Below are 24,432 nucleotides of genomic sequence, written 5' to 3' on the forward strand. Positions count from 1 at the left end.
AGGAGTGGTAATAGCCTATTTGTTACGGGTAAGGGTGAAATTAGTCAGGTGGGTAGTAATCCTCATCACGGCAATGGCTTTAGGAACAAAAAGAAGGGTAAAAACACTAATAAATCCAAAGGGGAAACCCGAAAATGTTTCTATTACAATAAGACTGGTCATCTAAAGAAAAACTGTTTTGAGTGGATTAGGAAATAAAAACAGTCCAACACTGAGAGCAATTTAGCCACCACCAAACATAGCATTGAAGAATCAAAGGTCCTAACAGTGTCTAAGGCTGATACCATAGGGGAATGGGTGTTAGATTCTAGTTGCTCTTTCCACATGAGCCTAAACAAAAATTGGTTCCAAGATTTTGAACCAAATGACAGTGAGACTGTGTTTATAGGAAACAACAATGCTTGTAAGGTTCAAGGAGTTGGTAGCATATCTTTGAGGATGAATAATGGAAAATTAGTCAAACTTACTAAGGTTAGATACATTCCAGATCTTAAGAGAAACTTGATCTCTTTAGGAACCTTGGATGAATCTGGGTGTTGTTATAAGGCAGAAAATGGTTGCTTAAATGTCTATAAAGGTAACAGCATAGTACTTAGTTGGGTAAAGAAGAATGGATTGTACATCTTGAGTGGGGGTTACTGTTCTGATTGTTTGCTTACTACAAATCTGACAGACATTGATAAATGGCATTTAAGGTTAAGGCATATGAGCCAAAAAGGCCTAGATACTCTAAGTAAACAGGGGTTGTTTGGTAGGGATGCCATTAGTGATATGAAATTTTGTGAAACATGTATAATGGGGTAGCAACATAGGCTAAGTTTTCATAAGGGGACACACCAGGACACTAACTGTTTAGAATACTTACATGCTGATCTTTGGGGGCCAGAAAAGATAAAATCTCATAGGGGCAACAGCTATTTCCTGTCGATAGTGGATGACTACAGTAGGAAAGTGTGGGTTTTTCTACTTAGATCCAAAAATGAGGCTTTAGATAAGTTCAAGAATTGGCAAACACTTGTAGAAAATCAGGTGGATAGAAAGGTTAAAGCCCTTAGGACAGATAATGGGTTAGAGTTTTGCAATTCAAAGTTTGATAAATACTGTAGTGATCAAGGTATTTTGAGACACATAACAGTCAGAAGAACTCCTCAGCAAAATGGAGTAGCTGAGAGAATGAATAGGACGTTGTTAGAAAATGTGAGATGCTTGCTGTTCACATCAGGATTACCCAAGACCTTTTGGGGAGAAGCCCTCAATACTGTTGCATATTTAGTCAACAGAAGCCCTTCTAGTACCATAGGTTTCACCTGTCCCGAGGAGAGATGGTCCAAAAGAAAGCCAAACCTAAACCACCTTAGGGTCTTTGGGTGTGCAGCCTATGCACACACAAATGAAGGGAAGCTTGAACTTAGGTCACTAAAGTGTGTTTTCCTTGGTTATCAAGAAGGGACTAAGGGGTTCAGATATGGGAAAGAACATCACCAGGGGTTAAAGTAATAATCAATAGGGATGTTATTTTTAATGAAGATATTTTACCTTGCAAAACTACTAACCCTGATGCAGGTACCTCTAGCATTGATCCTATAAGTCAAGAACCAAATACAGGGACACAAATTGAGGTGGAGCCCTTAAGTATTCAACCTGGTGAAGAAAAATCAGATGAAGAAACTGAAATGGCAGCCATGGCTCATAACCAGGAGGGTGAACCAGCTGAGAACTTAGAACCAACCCAAGAAGAGCTAACCAGAGACAGGACCCGTATAGAGATCAGACCTCCAGCAAGATATTCCTATGCTGATTTGATCTTCACTGCATTAATGGCTGGAGCTGAAGTACTAAGATTAGAACCTGATGGCTATGAGGAAGCAATCAGATCAAAGGACAAGGACAAATGGTAGGCTGCAATGGAGGAAGAAATGCAATCTTTGAAGGTTAACAAAACCTGGTCCTTAGTCCTAACTCCAAATGATCAAAAATCAGTTGAATGTCGATGGCTATTCAAGGTAAAAGAAGGTATAAATTTTTCTGACCCTCCTAGGTATAAGGCTAGACTTGTAGCTAAAGGTTATACACAAAGGGAAGGCATTGATTTTAATGAAATTTTCTCATTAGTAGTTAAGTATAAAACAATTAGGATTATGTTGGCTGTAGTTGCACATTATGACCTAGAACTAGAGCAACTAGATGTTAAGACTGCTTTTCTACATGGAAACCTAGAAGAGAAAATATATATGAGACAATCTACTGGATTTGTTGATAAAAGACTTCCAAATTATGTGTGTTTGCTTCATAAGTCATTGTATGGACTGAAACAGTCCCCTAGGCAGTGGTACAAGAGGTTTGATGCATTTATTTTAAGCATTGGGTTTAATAGGAGCAAATATGATAGTTGATTTTATTTTGCTTTGGATAATGATATGCCTTTGTATTTACTCTTATATGTGGATGACATGCTCTTGATTAGCAAATCTAAATCTAGGATAGATGGGCTAAAGAGTAAACTTAAGGCTGAGTTTGACATGAAAGACTTAGGATGTGCTAAAAGGATATTAGGAATGGTAATACATAGGAATAGAAACTGCCATGAATTAAGATTAACTCAAAGCTCTTACTTGAAAAAATTAGTTTCTAAGTTTAATATGGCTAAATCAAAGGTTGTATCTATGCCTTTAGCAAGTCATTTCACACTTAGTAAACACTAATGTCCCAAAACAGATTATGAGTTAATAAAGATGGAACAAGTCCCTTATGCAAATATAATAAGGTCAATTATGTATGCCATGATTAGCACCAGACCTGACCTTTCCTTTTCTATGTCATTGTTGAGTCATTTTATGTCAAATCCTGGGTCAGAACACTGGTCAGCCCTTAAATGGGTTCTGAGGTATATTAATGACACTTCACATATTGGTTTGGAATATTGTAAAAGATATAATTCACTTGATCTTGTGGGTTTTGTAGATTCTAATTTTGCAGGGGATAAAGACACAAGAACATCAACCACTGCTTATGTCTTCACATTGGGAGGAAACTGTGTGAGCTGGAAATCCCAGCTACAGCCTATTGTGGCACTCTCCTCAACTGAGGCAGAGTGTGTGGCTGTTGTTGATGTATTCAAGGAAGCACTGTGGCTCCAAGGAATACTAACTGAAGTGAATTTGATTGATGGAGTAGCCACAATTTATTCAAACAGCCAAAGCGCCATTCACCTGAGCAAGAATACTGTCTATCATGACAGGACCAAACATGTGGATGTCAGATTTCATTTCGTCAAAGATCTAGTTACCTAAGGATTGATCATCTTGAAGAAAGTCCCAACAAAAGATAATCCTGCTGATATGGGTACCAAGATTGTCACTGTTGCCAAGTTCAAGCATTGCTTGAACCTACTGTTTGTCAAGTAACAGGCAACAACTGAGCTATGAAGGGAGTTTAGGATGGTGAGCTGCACTTAGGAAATTTGGGTTGTAGAAGTTTTAAGCTTCAAGGTGGAGAATTGTTAATATCTGAAGCTCAAAACGCAACGTTTCTGCAGAATTTTATTAAGCAAAACGCTGCAGTTTCACTTAAGATTAGAGCATATCTCAGCCGCTAAAATCAAGCAAATCCAAGGGCCAGAATTAGCGCACAAGGTCAAACTATAAAAGGGAGAGCTTTTTTACACAAAAATAGTTTTTTTTTTTTTGCTCCTTCTCTTTTACGCATCAAATCTGTTTTACCTTTGAGTGTTGAGAGTTTGTTTCAATCTTGTTTTGAGTTGCAAATCTGTGTAATCCTGGGTGAGGGCAGGTTGTTCCTTCAGGTTTAGAGAGATTGGGTCAGGTCATCTCTAGGGATTTTTGTCAGGTTTGTGTGAGTGTGTTCTTGATTGATCTTTGGGTAAATCAGTGAGAGTTTTTCCTGTAATCTATAATAACGATTATTCCTTGGGCAATGAGCCCCAAAAAATTCCTGGAGCTCAACATGGATGTAATCTTTCCTTTGTGGAAAGGTGAACCACGGTATATTTGGTGTTCTTGAGTTGGTTGATTATTGATTTTGTAGTGTGTGTGTTATCTGTGTTATTTGTGCGTGTGATTAGGTGAGAATTGATTGTGGATTTCCATAACAATATGTTATGTGGCTGTGTGACACATCATTCGATACAAAATTTCGGTGCAAGTCTTCGGTTTTCATAGCATTATTGTTTCTCAAATATGTTATATGCTATCTTTAAAAAATGGGACTAGCCTTATAAAAAAATATTAAATAATTCAATATAAAAGGTTTGGATGGATTATTATAACCGCTCAACATGTATAAAAAATTAAAAAGTTTAAAAGACACGAAATGTTTAATGTAATAACATAAATCGTCGTAAGCCTTTTGAAATAACAAAACCTCCAAGAGGTTTAGCGGGCTTCTCTAGTTTATTTAAATAAAAAAATCCTTCTGAGATTTAGTAATAATAAAATTTCACTTACTATTCATAAACTATTAGTGTACCGTAAAATTTTATAACTAAATAGATTAATAAATAATTGTTCTTCTTTTGTTTAATTTAACCCCAAAAAATTAAAGGCAAGAGAATTTTTGTTTTTTCTATAATTACAGGAAGAATTTTATTCATTTATATCTAAGAGAATTATTGTTAATGAATATTACCATTAATTTTAGGATGTAAAAACTAAAAACTAAAACTAGGGGCATATTTATTATTTCAGAAATTTCAAAGGGCTGTTTTTAATTCAATCATACCGATGAGAAGAAATATTGTTAACTAAAAAAATAAAACTTAAAAGTCCTATATAACCCCAAAAGTTCTATATTTTTCATAAAAACCCTTTCTTGTTAATAAAGAAGACTGCCGCTTTAAACTCCATAAAACTGCATTAACTCTCTTTAATTTCCTCCATTCTCTTCTTGCATTTCAACCCCCAACAATGGCGAAGGAGTTCTCCGTCCCACCCGTAATCTTTCCCTCCGGCGGCAACCCGTCCACCACCACTCGCGTCCCCACTGCGCCGTTTCAGCCCAACCGCCCCGCCGCCAGCTCCGCTATCCCCTTCATGTCCTTTGACATTGGAACCTCCGCCCCCTCCTACACCGGCCCCATATCCACGTCATCATCTTCTGGTCCCATTTCCTTCGACGAAGAAGAACCCCTCCTCGACGAACTCGGCATCCACCCAGATCAAATCTGGAAAAAAACCAAATCAATCCTAAACCCTTTCCGGGTCAACCCGAATGTCCACAAAGACTCGGATCTTTCCGGCCCAATTGTTCTCTACCTAGCTTTCGGACTCTTTCAACTCCTCGCCGGGAAGCTCCAATTTGGAGTGATTCTCGGGTGGATCGTCGTGTCCTCGATCTTTTTGTACGTGGTTTTTAATATGTTGGCGGGTCGGAGCGGGAATCTAGATCTTCACACCTGTACGAGCGTGGTTGGGTATTGTATGTTGCCGGTGGTGATGTTGGCGGCAGTGTCATTGTTCTTGCCGCAGGGCGCGGCGGTCCGGTTTGCGGTGGCGGGGATTTTCGTGTTGTGGGCGATGAGGGTTTCGACGAATTTGATGGTTTCGCTTGCCGATGGAGGTGAGGAGCATCGTGGATTGATTGCGTACGCTTGTTTCTTGATCTATTGTTTGTTTTCGCTTCTTGTTATCTTTTGAAAAAAAGTGAAACCTGGGCCATTTTCATAGATGTAAATGAAGGTTTAGATTGATTTTATTTTGTTTTATGGTTCTTGAAGAAAGGAGAAGTGGGCTAATTGATTGGATTACAGTTTTTGTTATAACAATAATTTGTATTTTGATCGAACTGTTTTCGACTTTCCAAGTTGAATTTATACTTATTTTTTATAGTTTGAACTTTGAAGGAGCATATATGACCTTAGTTCAAGGATTTTTTTGAGCTTTAGCAATTCCTCATTACCATGGTGTTGATACACAAGAAAATGGGTCATTTGTCGTGCATGTTGAGTTCCCTACTTAGATCTTTTTACCATAGTACTAGACATGTTTGACACCCTCAATGATGCTTCTTGAACTTTAATGTATTTTGGATCTGTTAGTTGAGCCATGTTGTTCTTAGTTGGGCTGAGAAAGGTTTTTGAATCTTCTTAGTTATCAAAAAGGCCTCTGGAAATGGATTATTTACACTGATTTTGGTAATTTCAATTACATCATAGAAATATAAACCTGTAAGGTTGAGTTGTTTGTCGAAGGTTTGATTCAACATATGGCAATTTGAAGAAGTGTGGGAAAAAAATGTAGAGATTTGAAGTGAGAAATATAATGATTGGTTGTTTTCTTTGAATTAATTTAATGAGTTGATTGCTTGTTCTCCATGGTTTTATTTCGTGTTACCATTTTGAATTTGTTCTACCTGTATTACTGAAAAGTAAAAAGAAATTGTTGTATTACAATAAGTAAAAAAGAATGTGAGTGGTTTTATCTTTGTTAATGAATCTTTGAGAAATAGACTGATGATCTTAGTTCAGGGATGTTTTGAAAGATAGTGATTGTATGCTCATTCGTGCTTTGGCTGAAGTGTTCTCGTTTTGTTAGTTTTATTCACCTCATGAAAATATAGAGCTCATAGATTGAGTTGTTTGTAAAAGGCTCAATTTAAGACAGGGCGATTTGAAGATTGTACAGGGTATGAAGTCAAGAAATATGATCAGTGGTTGTTTTCTTTGAATTTTTTTGTTAGGAGTGGATGGTTCACATTCTTTCTGTTTCGCTTTACCATCCATAAAATTTGTTCACTGTTCATTTGTGAAAAGAAAATAAAATTGATGATTTTGATTATGATTTATGCTCTGTTTCCGCTTCTCATTACGTTGTAATAATGAAATGGAATGTGGGTAGTTTTTGTAGCTGTAAGTGGACCTTGAGACTGATTTTTGTACAATAGAAGAGAAAGTGTTTGATTTCTTTTTTCCTTTCTTTATTATTTAAAGCATATTTTTTGGGAGTTAATTTTTTCAATTTAAAGATGGAAGACTGGCATTTGGAATTCTTTTTATGTTATATTCTGGATCACGGTGAATGAGAGTTTGTTTTGCAATCTGAATGTTTAGTCATTGCTTTGAAGAAACAAATAGAAGCATTCATTGGCTGTGATGTTGTGCTAGTGCTATTTCTTTTGTTTAAGCGGAGTGGTGTAATTGGTGGTTCTGACTGCAATAGTTTGTTTTTGTTTTCTCAGATTGACTGTTTTCATCTAAATGCTTTCACATTAACTGAACAGAACATAAATAAAGTATTTATAGGTTTTGCGTTGCTGCCTACAATACTGAAAACCATCAAAGTCATTTAGAATCAACAGCCTCAATAGTGGCCAAACTTGGGAGACAGCAACGTATATTGGAGACTCACTTAACCCTCTGTAATTGCTTTTGATTATATTCTCCCATGCTAGCCCAGGACATCATATAGAAACTTAACGTGTTTCTAACTTAGAAATCAACTTTAAATACTTAAACTTAGGAAATCGATAGAACCTTGACAAATTTCTTAATATTGAAGTTATGACCAATGGTGCTTTGCGTTTGATAGAATGCTAGCTATTGTGTCATGCGTAGGAATGTTGGTTTTTCATTTATAGTAATTTCTTTGTTAGCAGATTCTGTGCTTGGGTTCCTTCCATCCCAGTGTCTTTCTTAGGCTATTATAAACCTGCATTGTCACAGGTTAATAGCTATCGATAGTTTGAGACATTTTTATAATATGTATCCCTACGTTCATTGCCATATATACCATATAATAAATGCCACTTCATGACTGATTTAAGCGTCAATAGTCCAGTTTTCATCTACCCTACTGGTTTGCTGCTGAGAAAAGACAGAAAGTTAAACAAAACCTGGCTACCTAAAGGTTACTAGTTTTAATATTTTCGATTCTTTTCATTTTGATAGCAGCTGAAGTGGGATTAAAGAAAATTGTGAACTAATAATCAATGGCCTTATAGAAGAGGTTTATTGATGTCAACGTTAAACACGAGTAATTAGGATTGTGTTTATAGTTTTTAGCCTCTTAGAACTCTTATCTGTCTCGTGCTTATAGTTTCATTTTATTTAAATTGTGTTCTACAGAAGATGAAATCTCTTCTTCAAAAATTCTTTGGTTACTTAAGCATTTAATAATTAATATAGCAAGCTCATAATTTTTGTACAAGGAAAAAGTCAAAATTTCTTTAGTAGGAGAGCTTCCCTCCAAAACTTTCTATTTCATTTTTTTTGTGAAATACTTTTTAGTGTGGTATATGATTATATATATATATATATATTTAGTTATTTAAACTAGAAAAAGAATTACAATTTTTACACTTTAATCTAAAAATAAGTTATTAAATTATACATACACAAACAGAATTACGGACAATGTCCTTATCATAACATATATAAGCTTATATATAACTATTAAATAAGACTTCAACTTTGTTTATTTAAAAGCATTTTAAATATGTTGACCACTACAATGGTTGGAATCGACAGCCAGTTAGTCCGTCATTGAAATCTGTTTATCGAAAATATTTTTGGTGTAACAATATTGGCATCAAAATTATCGTCTTTAAACTATCTATCTAACCTTACTTTGTAACAATGCAACGATTGGCCAACATTTGATGGAGAAAGTTCGACTGTTAAATTTCAACCAAACATTACCTTTTATTGCTTTTGATACAAAAACTGTCTTAAATTCATTTAGTGAATTTTTGGTCATCGGATTCCAAGGCCAAGGTTTTTGTCATAGGGAGTATTTGACGGGGTTTGGTTTGTTTTGATATTTGAAGTAGATTTTGATTTTGTTTAGATTTTAGTAAGTTGGTATAGTATGTTTCTGTAGGTGTGAAATATAGAGTTTTGATTTCATATAATTTGTACAAATTTGCTTTGGCAAACCGCATGAGCCTGAGTTTACATAATTATTTTAAGGGTTTTGTTCTTGAAGCAATAGCCAAGGCAAATGTTGTGTTCAAAGTGGATAAAGGGGAGACAACCTATAATTTAGGAGTAATTTGTGTAAATGTAATTTAGGAGTTTAGGTCATAAAACACTTGTCAAGTTAAATCATAAATGCTGTGGTTGAAGCTGATTAACGAGAGAGAATTTGAAAGATGTAAAAACATAAACCCACCTATCTAAACCTTAGAAACCCCAAACCTACTTGCAATATCATAACAAACAAAACCCAATTAGATCTGTCAAATTTTCTTAAGTTTACTAGCTTTAACCACTATTTGCATTAGTAGTTGTTTCATGACCAAAAGCCTTAAAATCATATGTACACTTATGTTTTTATTGATTATAGTATATCGATTTTTTTTTTTTTTTTTTTAGTGATCGAAGGTGTTTGAGTTAACTAGTGCGTGCCTCAACTAATCGTGAAGCTAACGACTATGGAATCAATCTCTAAATCTCAATAAACATCATGAAACCAACCTATCTAAACCCAGACAAAGTGCAAGCCTGCTCAATATGTTATACCAAACCAAAGCCAGTTACATCTTTTAAATCCTCTCTAGTTTATCAGTTTTAATCACAGGATTTGCATTGGCTATTGTTTCACGACTAGAACCCTTAAAATCATATGCACGCTCGTGCTTCTATGAATTTGTCACGTGTAAACTTGTATAAATTATTATGAAATCAACCTCTCTATCTCACACTAGTAGAAGCACTACAAAACTTACCTAGCTAAACTTAAACAAAATCAAAACCTAATTAATATATTATTCCAAACCAAACTTAATTACATTTTTGAGATCCTCTCTCCTTTATCAATTTTAACGATAACAATTGCTTTAGGAGCAGAACCCTTAAAATCATATTTACGCTCATGTTTTAGGGATTTGGCACATGTAAAGTTATACAAATAATTATGGAATCAACTGTTGACATGTGAATAATTATACGCACCATATTTAGAAGATTTGGGAGATTTGATATGGTCTGAATATGGGCAGTCTAGCTAGAACTATACTGTTGCCTTCTATGTATTGATTTGTATTTAATCTCTTTATTTGCTTTCCTTACATGTTACATTTACACTTGTACAAATTGTAACACATTGTATATGAAATATACATCTGAAATAAAAAGTATTCTTCTCTCTTTTTTCTTGCTTTTATTCTCTCGGCATACTCAACAACTAAGGTTGCTTCTCTTGCCTCTCCTGCATTCTTCTTGGAGTTCTTTGATAGTCCAAGTACCTCTTCTTGCCACTCCAATTCCAGGTTCTTGCATCAACCTCAATATCTCACATAAACAGAAACACTACAGTACCAACTTATCTAAACTTAAACAAAATCCAAACCTATATAAATTGTAGTGTATTGTACCAACCCACCAGTCCAACTGGTTTTTGGGAAAAAAACCAGGTGAATCAAAATGTAGAAAACAATGACTTTCAGCCAGCGTTCGGTGGGGCAAACATGAATTGAGGTTAGAAGGTTTTGAAGGGTGGATCATGGTTAGTCAGTGGGTGGTGTCTGATTAAGTTTTAGTCAACAGAATTGCCAAAATTTGGCCAAGAAACAATGAAACCCTAGCTTTTGATTGCTGGCGATTGGTGGGTGGAATGGCTTGGGAACTTTGGGGGTTTTGTAGGGGAGTAGTCGTGAGTCTAAAGGTGGTGGTGGTTGGAGTTGTCGTCGCTCAAAACGGCCAAAATCTGGCAAAGGATAACCAATCGATGCAGTTTCCATGGTCAACGGTCGACGAGTGATGAGAGGGGATAAAGGGTATGGTTTTGAAGAGGAGAGGGTGGGGGTTCCAGTGGTGGTAATGGGAGTGATTTTGGGTGAGAAAATAACCAGAAAAAAGAGAAAGAAGGTCGGCGTCAACACATGCTAATGTGCACATGAAACAGTGCTAACATGTGTTGAAAATAAAAAAATTTGAATTTTTTTTTTATGTTGATGTCACCGGTTTGACCCATCGGTCAACTTGGGGCTCGACCACTTTTTCGAGTTTAGCCTTGGATTGGTTTTTAAAACATTGTACGCAATTACTTAACGACCACAATCCTTATACTCATATGTACATCCACGCAATTATTATGGATTCAACGTACCTCTATATCCAACCACTGTTTAAAAAACCGGACCGGACCGGCCGGTCCAACCAATTGGACCGGGAACCGGTCACGTGTCCGGTTCGAGTCAACACCAAAACCGCCATAATGCACTCAGCCGCTTTAAGTCGTTTGAAAACCGAATAAACTTAGTGAACCGTCGGTCCAACCGGACTGGTGGATAAACTGGTCTAAATTTTAAAAACCCCTAAATCCCTAATACGTAATCGCAGCCCTTTCTCTGTTTCTTAGCTTCTTCTCTTTCTTAGTTTCTCTACGAAAATTTCTCAGCTTCTTCTCTCTTCTCTGCGAAAATTTCTCAGCTTCTTCTCTATTCTCTACAAAAATCTCTCTGAAATCCCACCCAAATCGCAACTAAACTCTCTGAAATCGACGACGACATATTCCTCCCTTGCCGGAAATCGACGACGTCTTCCTCCCTCGCTGGAAATCGACGGCGACAACTCCATTCGTTGACGATAGCTCCATTCCTCGATCCAGGTAATAAACACGTCATTCCTTGATCTAGCTTCAATAATGATTTCGTTGCAAACTTTATCTGGGGCAATGTGTATGTGCATGTATTTCCAGATTATGTGTATGTGCATGTATTTCCAAATTATGTATTTGAATTCACCCTGCTACTACTCCTGATTTTGTTTTTCTTTTGCTGGCTAAAAGCAGAAAGACTTCTTGAAGTGACCTCTTTCCTTGTGCAGGTTGGTTCATTACCTAGTTAAATAAATTAGGTTTAGATTTGCATGCCCATTTGAAGTTTGGTTTTGGAAGCAATGAGATCAGGACGAAATTGGTAGAAGTAAAATCATGAAGTGCATTTTGCAAATCACAAAAAGGAAATTCAAATTAAGCTCATAAAAGAAGGAAAGATTTTTTCTTCTTTTATGAGCTTAATTTCGTATATGTAGTTAGCGAACTTTTATTGATATACTTTATGTTTTACTTGAATATTTCTTTTACTAAGTTATTTTATGTACAACTATCAACTGATTTTGTGGTATGTTTGTTGCTAAGTACTTATTGTATGTGCATGTATTTCCAGATTATGTATTTGAATTCCGTACTTGAATGTTTATGTTTTACTTCTATTGTATCTTTGTGGATGAATAAGGACTTATGACGATAGTATGTTGCATGAGATTTTTTTTTTTTTTTTTTTAGTGATCGAAGGTGTTTGAGTTAACTAGTGCGTGCCTCAACTAATCGTGAAGCTAACGACTATGGAATCAATCTCTAAATCTCAATAAACATCATGAAACCAACCTATCTAAACCCAGACAAAGTGCAAGCCTGCTCAATATGTTATACCAAACCAAAGCCAGTTACATCTTTTAAATCCTCTCTAGTTTATCAGTTTTAATCACAGGATTTGCATTGGCTATTGTTTCACGACTAGAACCCTTAAAATCATATGCACGCTCGTGCTTCTATGAATTTGTCACGTGTAAACTTGTATAAATTATTATGAAATCAACCTCTCTATCTCACACTAGTAGAAGCACTACAAAACTTACCTAGCTAAACTTAAACAAAATCAAAACCTAATTAATATATTATTCCAAACCAAACTTAATTACATTTTTGAGATCCTCTCTCCTTTATCAATTTTAACGATAACAATTGCTTTAGGAGCAGAACCCTTAAAATCATATTTACGCTCATGTTTTAGGGATTTGGCACATGTAAAGTTATACAAATAATTATGGAATCAACTGTTGACATGTGAATAATTATACGCACCATATTTAGAAGATTTGGGAGATTTGATATGGTCTGAATATGGGCAGTCTAGCTAGAACTATACTGTTGCCTTCTATGTATTGATTTGTATTTAATCTCTTTATTTGCTTTCCTTACATGTTACATTTACACTTGTACAAATTGTAACACATTGTATATGAAATATACATCTGAAATAAAAAGTATTCTTCTCTCTTTTTTCTTGCTTTTATTCTCTCGGCATACTCAACAACTAAGGTTGCTTCTCTTGCCTCTCCTGCATTCTTCTTGGAGTTCTTTGATAGTCCAAGTACCTCTTCTTGCCACTCCAATTCCAGGTTCTTGCATCAACCTCAATATCTCACATAAACAGAAACACTACAGTACCAACTTATCTAAACTTAAACAAAATCCAAACCTATATAAATTGTAGTGTATTGTACCAACCCACCAGTCCAACTGGTTTTTGGGAAAAAAACCAGGTGAATCAAAATGTAGAAAACAATGACTTTCAGCCAGCGTTCGGTGGGGCAAACATGAATTGAGGTTAGAAGGTTTTGAAGGGTGGATCATGGTTAGTCAGTGGGTGGTGTCTGATTAAGTTTTAGTCAACAGAATTGCCAAAATTTGGCCAAGAAACAATGAAACCCTAGCTTTTGATTGCTGGCGATTGGTGGGTGGAATGGCTTGGGAACTTTGGGGGTTTTGTAGGGGAGTAGTCGTGAGTCTAAAGGTGGTGGTGGTTGGAGTTGTCGTCGCTCAAAACGGCCAAAATCTGGCAAAGGATAACCAATCGATGCAGTTTCCATGGTCAACGGTCGACGAGTGATGAGAGGGGATAAAGGGTATGGTTTTGAAGAGGAGAGGGTGGGGGTTCCAGTGGTGGTAATGGGAGTGATTTTGGGTGAGAAAATAACCAGAAAAAAGAGAAAGAAGGTCGGCGTCAACACATGCTAATGTGCACATGAAACAGTGCTAACATGTGTTGAAAATAAAAAAATTTGAATTTTTTTTTTATGTTGATGTCACCGGTTTGATCCACCGGTCAACTTGGGATCCAACCACTTTTTCGAGTTTAGCCTCCGGTTGGTTTTTAAAACATTGTACGCAATTACTTCACAGCCACAATCCTTATAATCATATGTACATCCACGTGTATGGCTTTATGCTAATTCGTCACATGTAAAGTTATACAAATTATTATGGATTCAACCTCTATATCCAATATTCCAACATCAATAGAAGCACTACAAAACCTGAATTTTTTTTTTCTAAACCTAAATAAAAATAAAATATCATATCATACCAAATCAAACCCAATTAGATTTTTCAGATCCTCTCCCGTTTATCAGCTTTAACTACAAGATTTGCCTTACCAATTGCTTCATGAGCAAAACCTTTAAAATGGGATTTACACTTGTGTTCCTACATAATACAATAAACCCCACAAAAAGTACTCCCACATTTGCACTAAGGCCCGATTAATCCAACTTTCTTGTTGCAACTTAAACACCTATTAACCCTTTTGGCTGGAGGAATGTAATTGGCTAACTTAGCCCGACCATTTCCCCAAACGACAGCTAACACTTCAAGGGTTGTAATCGACGAACTCTCCACTTTGAGTAGATCATTTCTCAAAACATTAGATTGAGGAATCGTGCCCCACGAAACAAAAAAGGGTTCAACAACAGCCACGTTAATATTGTATCATACGAATTTTCACTTCGTTTTATTGACTTTTGATTAATAGATTTCTCCATGACTGCTTTTACCGAAGCTACTTATTCCTTCTTGATACAGAAATCCACAAGGCACTCGTAACATAAGTTCATGTTGGCTACATGCCAAAGAAGCTACAGCTATTAGTGAAAAACTTTGATTGGAAAAAGCAAAACTTGTTGATTCTCTTGATGAATGCATATAATTATCATATTTTGAGAGAGTTTCTTAATCAAATCATTATTTTAAAACCTACTTCTTGTGAGACCCGACAAGGTGACTAAGTCACAGGTCGACCAATCCAACCAGTTGAACTGGTCGATTGGACCGATAACATCAGCAATAAAAACATTTAAAAAAAAAATCACAAGTTAGTCCCTTAAATTTTAGTATATTACCCCTAATAAATTTCAAATTAGTCTCTGGAATTTAATTTATTTTTAAATACCTTACTAGTCCCTAAAGTTTTGAAACATTACAAAACACTCCCTAAACTTCAATTAGTCCCTACAAATTTGAAATATAATAAAAAGCCCCCTGAAACTGAACCGGACCGGAGAGACTGCTGGGTCCCGGTCTGACCGGCCAGTCCGGTTTGGGTTTTAAAACAGAGAATCAAATAAGAAAAACTTTTGATTTATAAAGGGTCCTAAAAAACATAAAAAAAAAACTTAAATACTAATAAGATAATAGATCATTCTAAATTAAACAAGTCTTAGAAATCTCCACGAAAAATAATTCAGCAGCATGCCCAAATTTTATAAACCCCTAGAATAGAACAATGTCTAATAAAAAGAAATATCATCTCCAACAAATAATTAGAATCAGTGTTCCTAAAAACAAGTACTGAAGCAAAAAGGCGGAAAATAATTTAATATACAATAGTGAATATTATTACAATCGCCTTCGGATAATCAAGAAATAAACTCTACAAATTTTTCATACTACATCTGGGTAATTTACAGCAGTTTTGTTTTAGTTATTATGGGAGAGGCAGCTTGATACCTTGTTCGTTGATGCCACTGAAGCTTATTCTGTCTCTGATTGTACCGGTATTTGGAACAAATTTAAGCTTCTAAGGATATGCCTGCATACCGGAGACGTATGTTGCCTCGACAGATGCAGTCCCTTCTGCTGCAAAGTCCTCCCATGAAGAAGTCGACAATATGACAAAATCTGCCAGTTTCCCAGGAGACAATGATCCTAAATAATTTTCAAGAAAGCATCCACGAGCAGCTGAACTAGTATGCCTGCCACGGAGGAAGTGTTGGTATTCCAGTTTGAGAGTTCGATTAATAAATAACAGAAAGCATGAGATCATACATAGAGGATAGGGAAACGGTTAAGTAGCTGTAAAAGAGAGAAAATTAGAGCATACAACAAATATATCCACTCAATCCAAAAAAGATGGCATGGCTCAAAAATATTTGCATGTTTAAATCAAATGATGATGGTACTATGCAAAGTGTCTCATCTCAGAAAAAATCCAAGCCAGTCAAAAAGTATAAATTTCCTTATACATGAGTACAAGAGAATAACAAGCATTTCAAAATTGCTTACGCTATCAATGAGTCGATCAATGAAATTCGCTCTGATGGAATCCAAGCGTCGTCCCAACCAGGAGGTATTCTTTTCATTGCTGTCTTGATAGCACCTAACGGATTGATGTCGACAACCTGAAATAACATTAGCGATGTGAGATTTAGCAATGTTTTAATATCAAACTCAAAGGTTGAACACAAGTATTAATGTGAACCATTATACATACTGGCCAGTCAGATCCTAGTGCCAACTGAGCATTGCCAGCCAAAAGTGATCCAAACAGATAAGATGCTTTATGAGCCCTATCCATCCCCAGCTTTTTTATTGCAGAATCCGCATCATCTAAGAGGTGCTGTGGCTGTTACAAAAAGGATAATCTAACTCAAACAGTGTCATAATTAAATAATTTCAGAGTTCGCAATCATAAGGTGGAGCCAGAAAAAAGTTCATCCAGTAAAAGATAATTTGTCTATGAAAGTGGGTAGCATCACTACAGAAATCTACATGGTAAGAGCATATAAAGGATGGAAACAAGAAAGAAATGAAGCCACGAAGTGCCATCAGCAGTGTATTAATGATATATGGTGCAAAGGTGAACATCAACCAATTTTAAAATATGCAGAGAACAATATCTGCAAGCTATCCCTTACTAGCAAGCCACTAATATTTGACAGCCTAAAAGGTAGTTGAAAAACCTGTACTGAAGCAACAACCCCTTGGTCACCAAATCGGGCAGCTGCACCAGGAGCCAAATGCTGTGCATGCTCAATCTGAAAGAAATTGTTCCAGTCATGAGAAACAATGACACAAATATTCACCACCAAGCAAGCAACAAAATTACCCTAAATCTTCGATCCCTCTTTCCAGTTGTTGCAGCAACTGATTTATACATGTCCAGAATTAAATCATTTGCTTTATCACCTATGGCATGAATGGCAACCTGAAACAGTTTAAAAAAAAAAAAAAAAAAAGGTTATTGATTTGTGAATACCATTGACTCCCATGTATGTGGTCATGTGTTCTGCATAGGGATCTCTAGAAAAGACAAAGAAATACCTGAAGACCAGATTTATCCGATGCCAAGGTCATGTTAAGAAGACTTTCAGGATCCATAATTTGTAGGCCATAATTATCAGGCTCATCAGCATATGGCTACAGAATTCAAAAGACTCATGTTGATTTGACTAACATATATGCATAACCATCTGATGTGCTAATAATTCACACAGTATAGCATCTGCATCACAATCTACAGTAGTGTTTCATTATTATATCATTCCAATTTTGAAACCAGTCTCTAAGACAAACCTCAGGCAAATAAAATTCCATAGCAATCTACTCATCTACACCCTGCATTAGCAAGGGTATTTGAGGAGTCATTCAGACCTTGGTCAATGACATGAAGAGCATAAATAGACGTATCACTTGATTCAAGAACTTCTATTTCTCCTGAGAAAGTTGGATCATTACTTTAAAGTTTTAAAAGGCTCAGAAGCAGATTTTGTTTAGAAATTAAAGATGATTTATATCTCTTTCTTATCATTTCCTTCCGCCTGGCTTCCAATAGGCGATACCATTTCTATTCTGTATATATGAATAAGTCGCTGGTTATTAAGACTTCCCTTACAATTGAACACTCGTGCTGAAACACCACAGCATAATTTCACCTTTTCTGGAATGCCAAATGCCTCTAACTGACAGCCCAAGATTAATGACAATGTAAAGGAATGGAATATGCATTATTTTATATTTTCCATTTCCAACATTTATCCCAACTTTCTTTTTTTGAATATTTAAGCACAGAGCTAAAGTGATGAGATTAAACATTATTGATGCTTTTAATGTAAACAATCTATTCTTACCCTCTACTAGTTCTTAGCCTCTAAATATTTTTGAGATAGAAAGCTCTCTTGATTGATGCTTTAACTTCAAAAAGTTTATTCTAAACTATAAATTGGTCTATAAAAGGTAAATAAGAAAGGTTCATAGAACAAAAGAATGTGACCTTGAAAATGGAATCCATATTTATCCAAATTACAAAACACTTCAATGGACAAACAAAAACCTCACCTCATGAAAGAGTGCACTATTAGAACCTAATGAACCATCAACAAAAGCCTTGACGCCACCCAAGTAAACCCAATCGCTTTGGGCATGGCCTGTTTTGTTGATAAGATCCTGTCAGGTAAAGAGATATCCAAGTAATGATAAATAATACGAAAAGAGGAAAAACAAAAAAAAAAAAAAAAAGAAGGTTAGCTTGACAAATCTAGTGAGCGACCTCAGGTGGAAATGACAGGAAAATAAGTAATGCCAAAACTCTCTGATGCCGGAAATGAGATAGCAATAGAAATGGGTTTCAAACAGAGAATGGTAAATCAAGATGTGATGGAAATTAAGATTGTAGAAAAGTACTTAACAATTCATTATTTCTTGGCATACTGAAACATAAGATGGGAGAAAGTTAAATTGATGCTTCCATTAAGCAGAAAAAATAGCTCACTACCAAAAATATGCATCAAACTAAAACATAACTCTACTTAATCTAAAAATTATGATTTTGTTTTTAGATTAATATAATCAAGTATAAAAGAGGTGTATACGACCGTGTTATGATGGCAATTGAATGCCAGGCTTGTCAAAGATTATGTTTAATTTTCTAATTGAAATGAATTCCATCATCTGCTTGATTAGGAAAAACATATGAACAAATATAATCAAACCACTACTGCTTGGACACAATTAGAAAAATAAAACAATGAGGCCATATCTCACAAATTTTCAAGAAGTCATACAGCTAAACGCGACCATGTCTGTATTGGAAAAAATAAGCAAACCCTGATCCTCATCTTCTCTGAAGAAACAGCCCATTGATAGACATCTGTTAAAATCAGAGGGGGGAAAAAAAAAGGAACATCACTTTATACTCTAGAAGGTAATATCACTCTGCTAAAGGATTGCATTAAGGATATATAAGAAAATAAATAAATAATGTCTTCAACTACCAGATCAACTCAAATAGTTGTTTGATGAAAATAGATAACCAAGGGGTGCAGTTTTTCGTCCCCTGAATTAATATTTTTCATTATGTTGTGCATTGCATATGAAACAAGTCAATGAGCTTTCCGTAGCATTTGCATGGGTTTATTGAATATTTGTCAAAGCACACACAATACAGATCCTTAAGAAAACCCAATTCATATCAACTAGATTACTATGGCTTGGCAGTTATTACAATAAACTCTTATCTTATGAATTGCAAGAACCTGAAAAATCATCCCAAGGTTGCTGCAATGATGCCCCAGGGAGATATCTTCCAATATCAACAACAGTCGTCACACCCCTCATCAGAGCATGTTTGCTAGCTCTAAATAAGGCTTCCCTCCTTTCATCTACAGAGACCTCGGGAATCCAGGGAAGAATGAGTTTCATTGCAGCATCAACTAGCAATCCAGTAGGTTCTGCATGAGGAATATGTTGATGTAATAAAAGTGACTCACAATGTGCAATTAACTTTAAGTATAAAGATACTTTAGCAAAATCAAATTCATATGCAGATATTACATGCATTCCCAAACTACAAGGATTTAAGAGACTTGATTGATAATAGACTTTGTACAACTAATAATCCAACTACAAAAATCACATGATACAACTTATGCACACAAATAAACGTCTGGCTGCATCTCAGGACTCTACTATGCTCAGCTCTATGTTTAATATACTGTTTTGACTTTTTTGTTCTCAAAATCTAAACAACTGAAAGGCGACCTCAAAACTATTGCGCATGGTCAAGTAGGTGTTTTTTACAGAAAGGCAGCTTATGTTACCTGCTTTAGTTTATAAGAGTTTACAAAAGTATGTTTAAAAATTTTCTACATTCACATAAAGACTATTTTTTCCATCTGATACCTAGAATTCCCTCACCCTACAGTTCGCCCAGATCCAAGCTAGGGGCTATTTCCAAACCCTACAATGTTGGTAGCCATGAAACTTTTGAGATACAATATCCCAAGTGGGTGGTCCCAAGGGGATTTAAATTCTTGACCTCTTAGTTGAAACAACTCTTGGAGTTATCCACCTAAGACTATCAAAAACACATCATCCAACTCTATCAAAAATTTCTTTCGTTTATTAACGATGGCAATGTTGCTTTACATTGCCAATTCTTCAGTTTGTTTTCCTTTTTTCAAATCCAGTGTCTCATGAATTATGCTTTACAAGCTATGGAGAGATATACTGCTTGATTCTTGGGCATGCCTTAGATAAAACTTTTTTACTTGGATAAATGAACTTTGACAAACAGGAAGGAAAGAAAGCCTATTTGTCTGTGGTTTTCAATCAAAAAATTAAATTATGAAATCACAAACATATTCCAATTTCCTATATTCGTGAATCTAAATATTTCACACAAAAACAAATCTCAATTTACCTCCACTAGATGTCCTCATAATAGTTCCACCAGCAGGATCTTCCGATAAATTAGTAATCCCAGCCATCTGTAGGGCAACTGAATTTGCCAAGCCCATATGACCATCCATCCTTGATAACCAAACCTACAAGAAGAAGATATCTTGGACTAAGAACTCAACATTTTGAATTCTTATGTGTATAAAAGTTGTGACTACAACTAAGTTATGACCTCTTACAGGATTGTCAGGTGTAATATCATCAATCCAAGATGTCATTGGCAAGTCTCCTCCCCAAAGGTCATTGTTCCATCCACCACCCAGAATCCAGGAACCTTTTTTTAAATCTGAAAATGTTTATTAAAAGATTTCACCTCCAACGACATGATACTATGCATTAAAAACAAAATAATCTGAAAAAATTTTATTGAACCATTGTAACTCAAGATTCTGTTCATAATTAATAGGATTTCACTCATCACAACCAAAATTATGATTAATGGACTGAATATTTCCAAATACCAAGTGATGAATATTTATGTTACCATGGCAGCATTGATTTGAAGTTTTATAACTAAACCAGCTAACCTTCCAAAGCATATATGACAAAATTGACATGAAACCGAACCGCCAATCCTTTGTAAACTACTAAATCAAAATTTTGTAAAGTTGAACACTCAATTGAGCAAAAACAACATTGCTCAGTTGAGTGTTCAACTACTTTAGAGTTCCTTATGTAAGAGAAATCAGGTTTAGAAGTCATAGGGGGAAAGCCTGTGTTAAAAACTTAAGATTCAAACTTACTACTTGCTATAGTCAGACAGAACAAAGAGACGTCATTTGAACAAGAATATTAGCACATGTCTACTCCAGTATACTGGAAAGATGGTCATTGCATAGTTAATGTGAATTAATAAGCTAAAACCTGTAATTTTAGAACAACAGAGCTCGAGGAGTTACTTCTCACTGCTTTGACTCTTCTCACAAATTCATCCTTACAATTTACACCATGCAGTTCCACTTGTGCCATCTGTTTTTCAATCGGCAAAATCCCAACTCAATACACACGGATAACGACAACAAAAGCACACAATAGGACCAAGAGTAACTGAAACAAAGAGTTCATTCCATAAATGATTTGTAGCTTTAAAAAATTTGAATGAAGAATTAAGAACAGTGGTACGGGGAACTCCAAAATATCGATCAATGTACACCCTCTCACATGCAATCATGATGCACTAGTTTATCTAATAGGGAAACTATATATCACAATGTAGGCCCAAACTAAAGCCTTGCAGTTGCGGGCACATAATGAGACACCAAATTAGGCCCAAGTTAATCGGGTTTCAAATGCCATTGTTACTAATTACAAATTAGATTAAGCATATTACTTCACTTTTCAGTCTTGAGAAGTAACAAAAACTTTGGTCAATATCATTTAAGCTATATCCATGCTTCCCACATACCAGGACCCAGAAACCACACAAGGACCAATACCCGTAATGTTTGTGTCTGTTGCGGTTGTCTACTCCTAATTGTCCCTAAGAATTTTTATGACAGGCTGATGCAGTAATAAAACTAGATTAGTTGATTATATAGGAAACTTTCGGCAAAAAAAAACAAAAAAATGAGTTGCCGAAAGAATTCAACTCAATCCTAATACATGCCAACTAAAATTCTTATAATGTTTCAGCCCCTTACTCTCACCTTCACTTATCTTGCTCCTGTCTGCATACAAGTTAGTCATACATTGACTAGAATACAAGGACCAAGTAAAAGTCATTAAGAAAAAAATTTCACAGCCGTAACCATGCATATATTTGTAAATCTCAACATATTTTTTCACTAGACTTGGATCCTCAACTAATAAATGTCCAGTTAGTCAAAATAAAAGTTGAAAGAATAACAGCAGAGTACACATTGAAAATCTCTACAAAATCGGATAACATAAAGTTGAGAAAAAATAAACTGCTGATAAAACAAGTTTGTAACTAAACCTGCAGCCCTCCCCAAATCAAATGGACATGGGAATCAATAAATCCTGGAACCACAAATTTTCCTTCAAGATTCAACTCTTTTGTCCCATCTCCAGCCAATTCCTGCACGGTACATTGCCACATGGATAAATTTTACTCATAACCCATTTCAAATATAGGCAAAAACATAAAAGACTAACAAATTAGGCAGACGGATTAATTTCTCATTACTGTAAGACTTTCAGGACCAAAAATATAACACACCTTTGGAGAGAATATTAGTGATTTGTAATAATTAGCCTAATTACATTTGAGTAAATGACATCAATCCAAAAGACTAGTCCATTAATCAGACTGACTCATCCTGCTTATAAAGTCCAAGGGTCCCCATTAATCATCCAATGTGATCATCAATATGAATATATTTGACAAATTTTATGAAACTTCGGATAAACTCAACCAGGGGCGTAACTACGAGAGGGCTTGCTTGGGCTGTAGCACCGGTAGCCCTCCCCGAAAAAAAAAATATTAAAAACTCTTATTTTTTTAATTTAAAAAAAATTATACTGATTTATTTTCTCAAATTTCTTTACAATCCTTATTTTGTATTACAAATCATCATTTCATTCGATAGATTTTATTATTATTTTAACATTACAGAAATTAACTCAGATTCACCCTATGAAACATTGTTAAATTAACTAAATTCACCATGCAACACTCCATTAAAATTGGTTTTTAAGCATGTTTAATATATATATATATATATATTTTTAAGCATGTTTAATATATATATATATATATAGTGTACTTCATTAAACTGTAAAGTTATATCTAGTACTATCCATAATCATTTTGCTAAAATTAAATTTAGTTCAGCCCAGGTTAAAGTAAAATCCTGGCTAAGCCCCTGAACTCAACAGAGGTTTCTACTTAATCTTCACTAAAAAAGAAGTATGAATATGAAATGGAGAACCTGGATGGAAGAATAGTTCCCAACGCGGAGAATCCTGCCGTTTAAGATGGCCATAGAGTCGGCAAACGGAAGAGACTCATCGCTGGTGAATATAACTCCATTTCTTAGTATTAAATCTGCTACTGAGGGTGTTGATGGAGTCAAACTCAACCAATCTACAAACCCAGATGAATAATTAAATTAAAAATAATAAAATGGGTATTGACTGTTTTTGAAAGTTGTACTCACAGTTGTTGAGAAGAGGAAGAAGGAGAAGTGAAAGAGCAAGAAAAATTGTGGCAGGGATGAGAGTGTAAAGGTTCATAGTGGAGTCGGATAAGCAGTAATGGAGATTAACCGCCTCTTTGACACTTTTTCAAATCAACTTTCAATTGCAGATGATTAAAAATTTGAGGTGATGAACTGATTGCTTTGGGCCGTTTGGATAGGGTTAAATAAGATAACCGGGAAATATTAGTTTGTTTTGGTAACATTTTCTGTGTTTGGTTTGCAAGTAATAAAATATTGTGAGAATTTTTATTGTAAATAGTGTTTACTGTTGGTAATGTGGAGGGTAATCTTATTACCTTACTTGTGGGTATTCTTAAAGATATTTCGAGCTAATCTGATTTTTCCTTCTATTTTACTCTTAATTAAAAACTATTCAACATAATTACCCCTCAATATCTGTCAAATAACAATTACCCAATCCCCTTATATTTCAGAAATTAGTTAAAACACTCATGCCACAAAAAAGTTTAAAAGTTACAAATACCCTCAACCACCCAAGATCACCGCCGGCCATGACTCACTACCACTGGCCATCAGCGTCAGTCGTTGTAATGGTGCACGACCGACGGATTTGGCTCATCGTGCACTGGTAAGGCTTTTTCTAGCCATGATTTGGAAACGGCCAGATATGGTCTGAAATAACACAGCCAAAGATCTAGCCTTTTCATGGCCAGATTTGTGGGTCGTTTCATAGCCACATCTTTGGTCAGAAATGGCCATAGATCTGCCATTTTCGGACCGTG

General features: G+C 35.5%; 3 protein-coding genes and 1 pseudogene across 3 annotated transcripts; 2 read left to right on the forward strand and 2 right to left on the reverse strand.

Annotated features, from left to right (window-relative positions):
* The first annotated feature begins 2,732 nt into the window (after positions 1 to 2,732).
* On the forward strand, positions 2,733 to 3,290 carry LOC116115683 (secreted RxLR effector protein 161-like). Its single transcript, XM_031401812.1, has one exon. The coding sequence runs from the start codon at positions 2,733 to 2,735 to the stop codon at positions 3,288 to 3,290; it is 558 nt and encodes a 185-aa protein (XP_031257672.1).
* A 1,564-nt stretch (positions 3,291 to 4,854) lies between these two features.
* Positions 4,855 to 5,799, forward strand: LOC116115698 (protein YIPF5 homolog). Its single transcript, XM_031401819.1, has one exon. It carries the CDS (start codon positions 4,923 to 4,925, stop codon positions 5,649 to 5,651), a length of 729 nt encoding a protein of 242 aa, XP_031257679.1. The 5' UTR covers positions 4,855 to 4,922; the 3' UTR covers positions 5,652 to 5,799.
* A 6,610-nt stretch (positions 5,800 to 12,409) lies between these two features.
* On the reverse strand, positions 12,410 to 14,557 carry LOC116115684 (annotated as a pseudogene).
* Positions 14,558 to 15,591: 1,034 nt separating this feature from the next.
* LOC116115695 (protein LONG AFTER FAR-RED 3) lies at positions 15,592 to 23,821 on the reverse strand. Its single transcript, XM_031401818.1, has 15 exons — positions 23,648 to 23,821; positions 23,420 to 23,574; positions 22,465 to 22,566; positions 21,428 to 21,497; positions 20,708 to 20,814; positions 20,491 to 20,614; positions 19,325 to 19,519; positions 18,854 to 18,939; positions 18,129 to 18,236; positions 17,115 to 17,210; positions 16,900 to 16,998; positions 16,754 to 16,828; positions 16,285 to 16,416; positions 16,077 to 16,192; positions 15,592 to 15,766 (listed from the first exon to the last, which is right to left on the reverse strand). The coding sequence occupies exons 1-15, from the start codon at positions 23,721 to 23,723 to the stop codon at positions 15,592 to 15,594; spliced, it is 1,716 nt and encodes a 571-aa protein (XP_031257678.1). The 5' UTR covers positions 23,724 to 23,821.
* Between the last annotated feature and the right edge of the window lie 611 nt (positions 23,822 to 24,432).

Source organism: Pistacia vera, unplaced genomic scaffold (assembly GCF_008641045.1).
Source record: "Pistacia vera cultivar Batoury unplaced genomic scaffold, PisVer_v2 Contig751, whole genome shotgun sequence".
NCBI classification, from domain to species: domain Eukaryota; kingdom Viridiplantae; phylum Streptophyta; class Magnoliopsida; order Sapindales; family Anacardiaceae; genus Pistacia; species Pistacia vera.

What these genes read in the sequence shown, in the direction of transcription:
- LOC116115695 (XM_031401818.1), bottom strand. Translation starts at nt 23,723, where the DNA reads ATGAACCTTTACACTCTCATCCCTGCCACAATTTTTCTTGCTCTTTCA. An exon ending in TATGAGGACATCTAGTGGAG is followed by an intron (nt 19,520 to 20,490) that starts GTAAATTGAGAT and finishes TTCCTCATGCAG; the next exon opens with AACCTACTGGATTGCTAGTT. An exon ending in CACTAGGATCTGACTGGCCA is followed by an intron (nt 16,193 to 16,284) that starts GTATGTATAATG and finishes ATGTTATTTCAG; the next exon opens with GTTGTCGACATCAATCCGTT.
- LOC116115683 (XM_031401812.1), top strand. Translation starts at nt 2,733, where the DNA reads ATGGAACAAGTCCCTTATGCAAATATAATAAGGTCAATTATGTATGCC.
- LOC116115698 (XM_031401819.1), top strand. Translation starts at nt 4,923, where the DNA reads ATGGCGAAGGAGTTCTCCGTCCCACCCGTAATCTTTCCCTCCGGCGGC.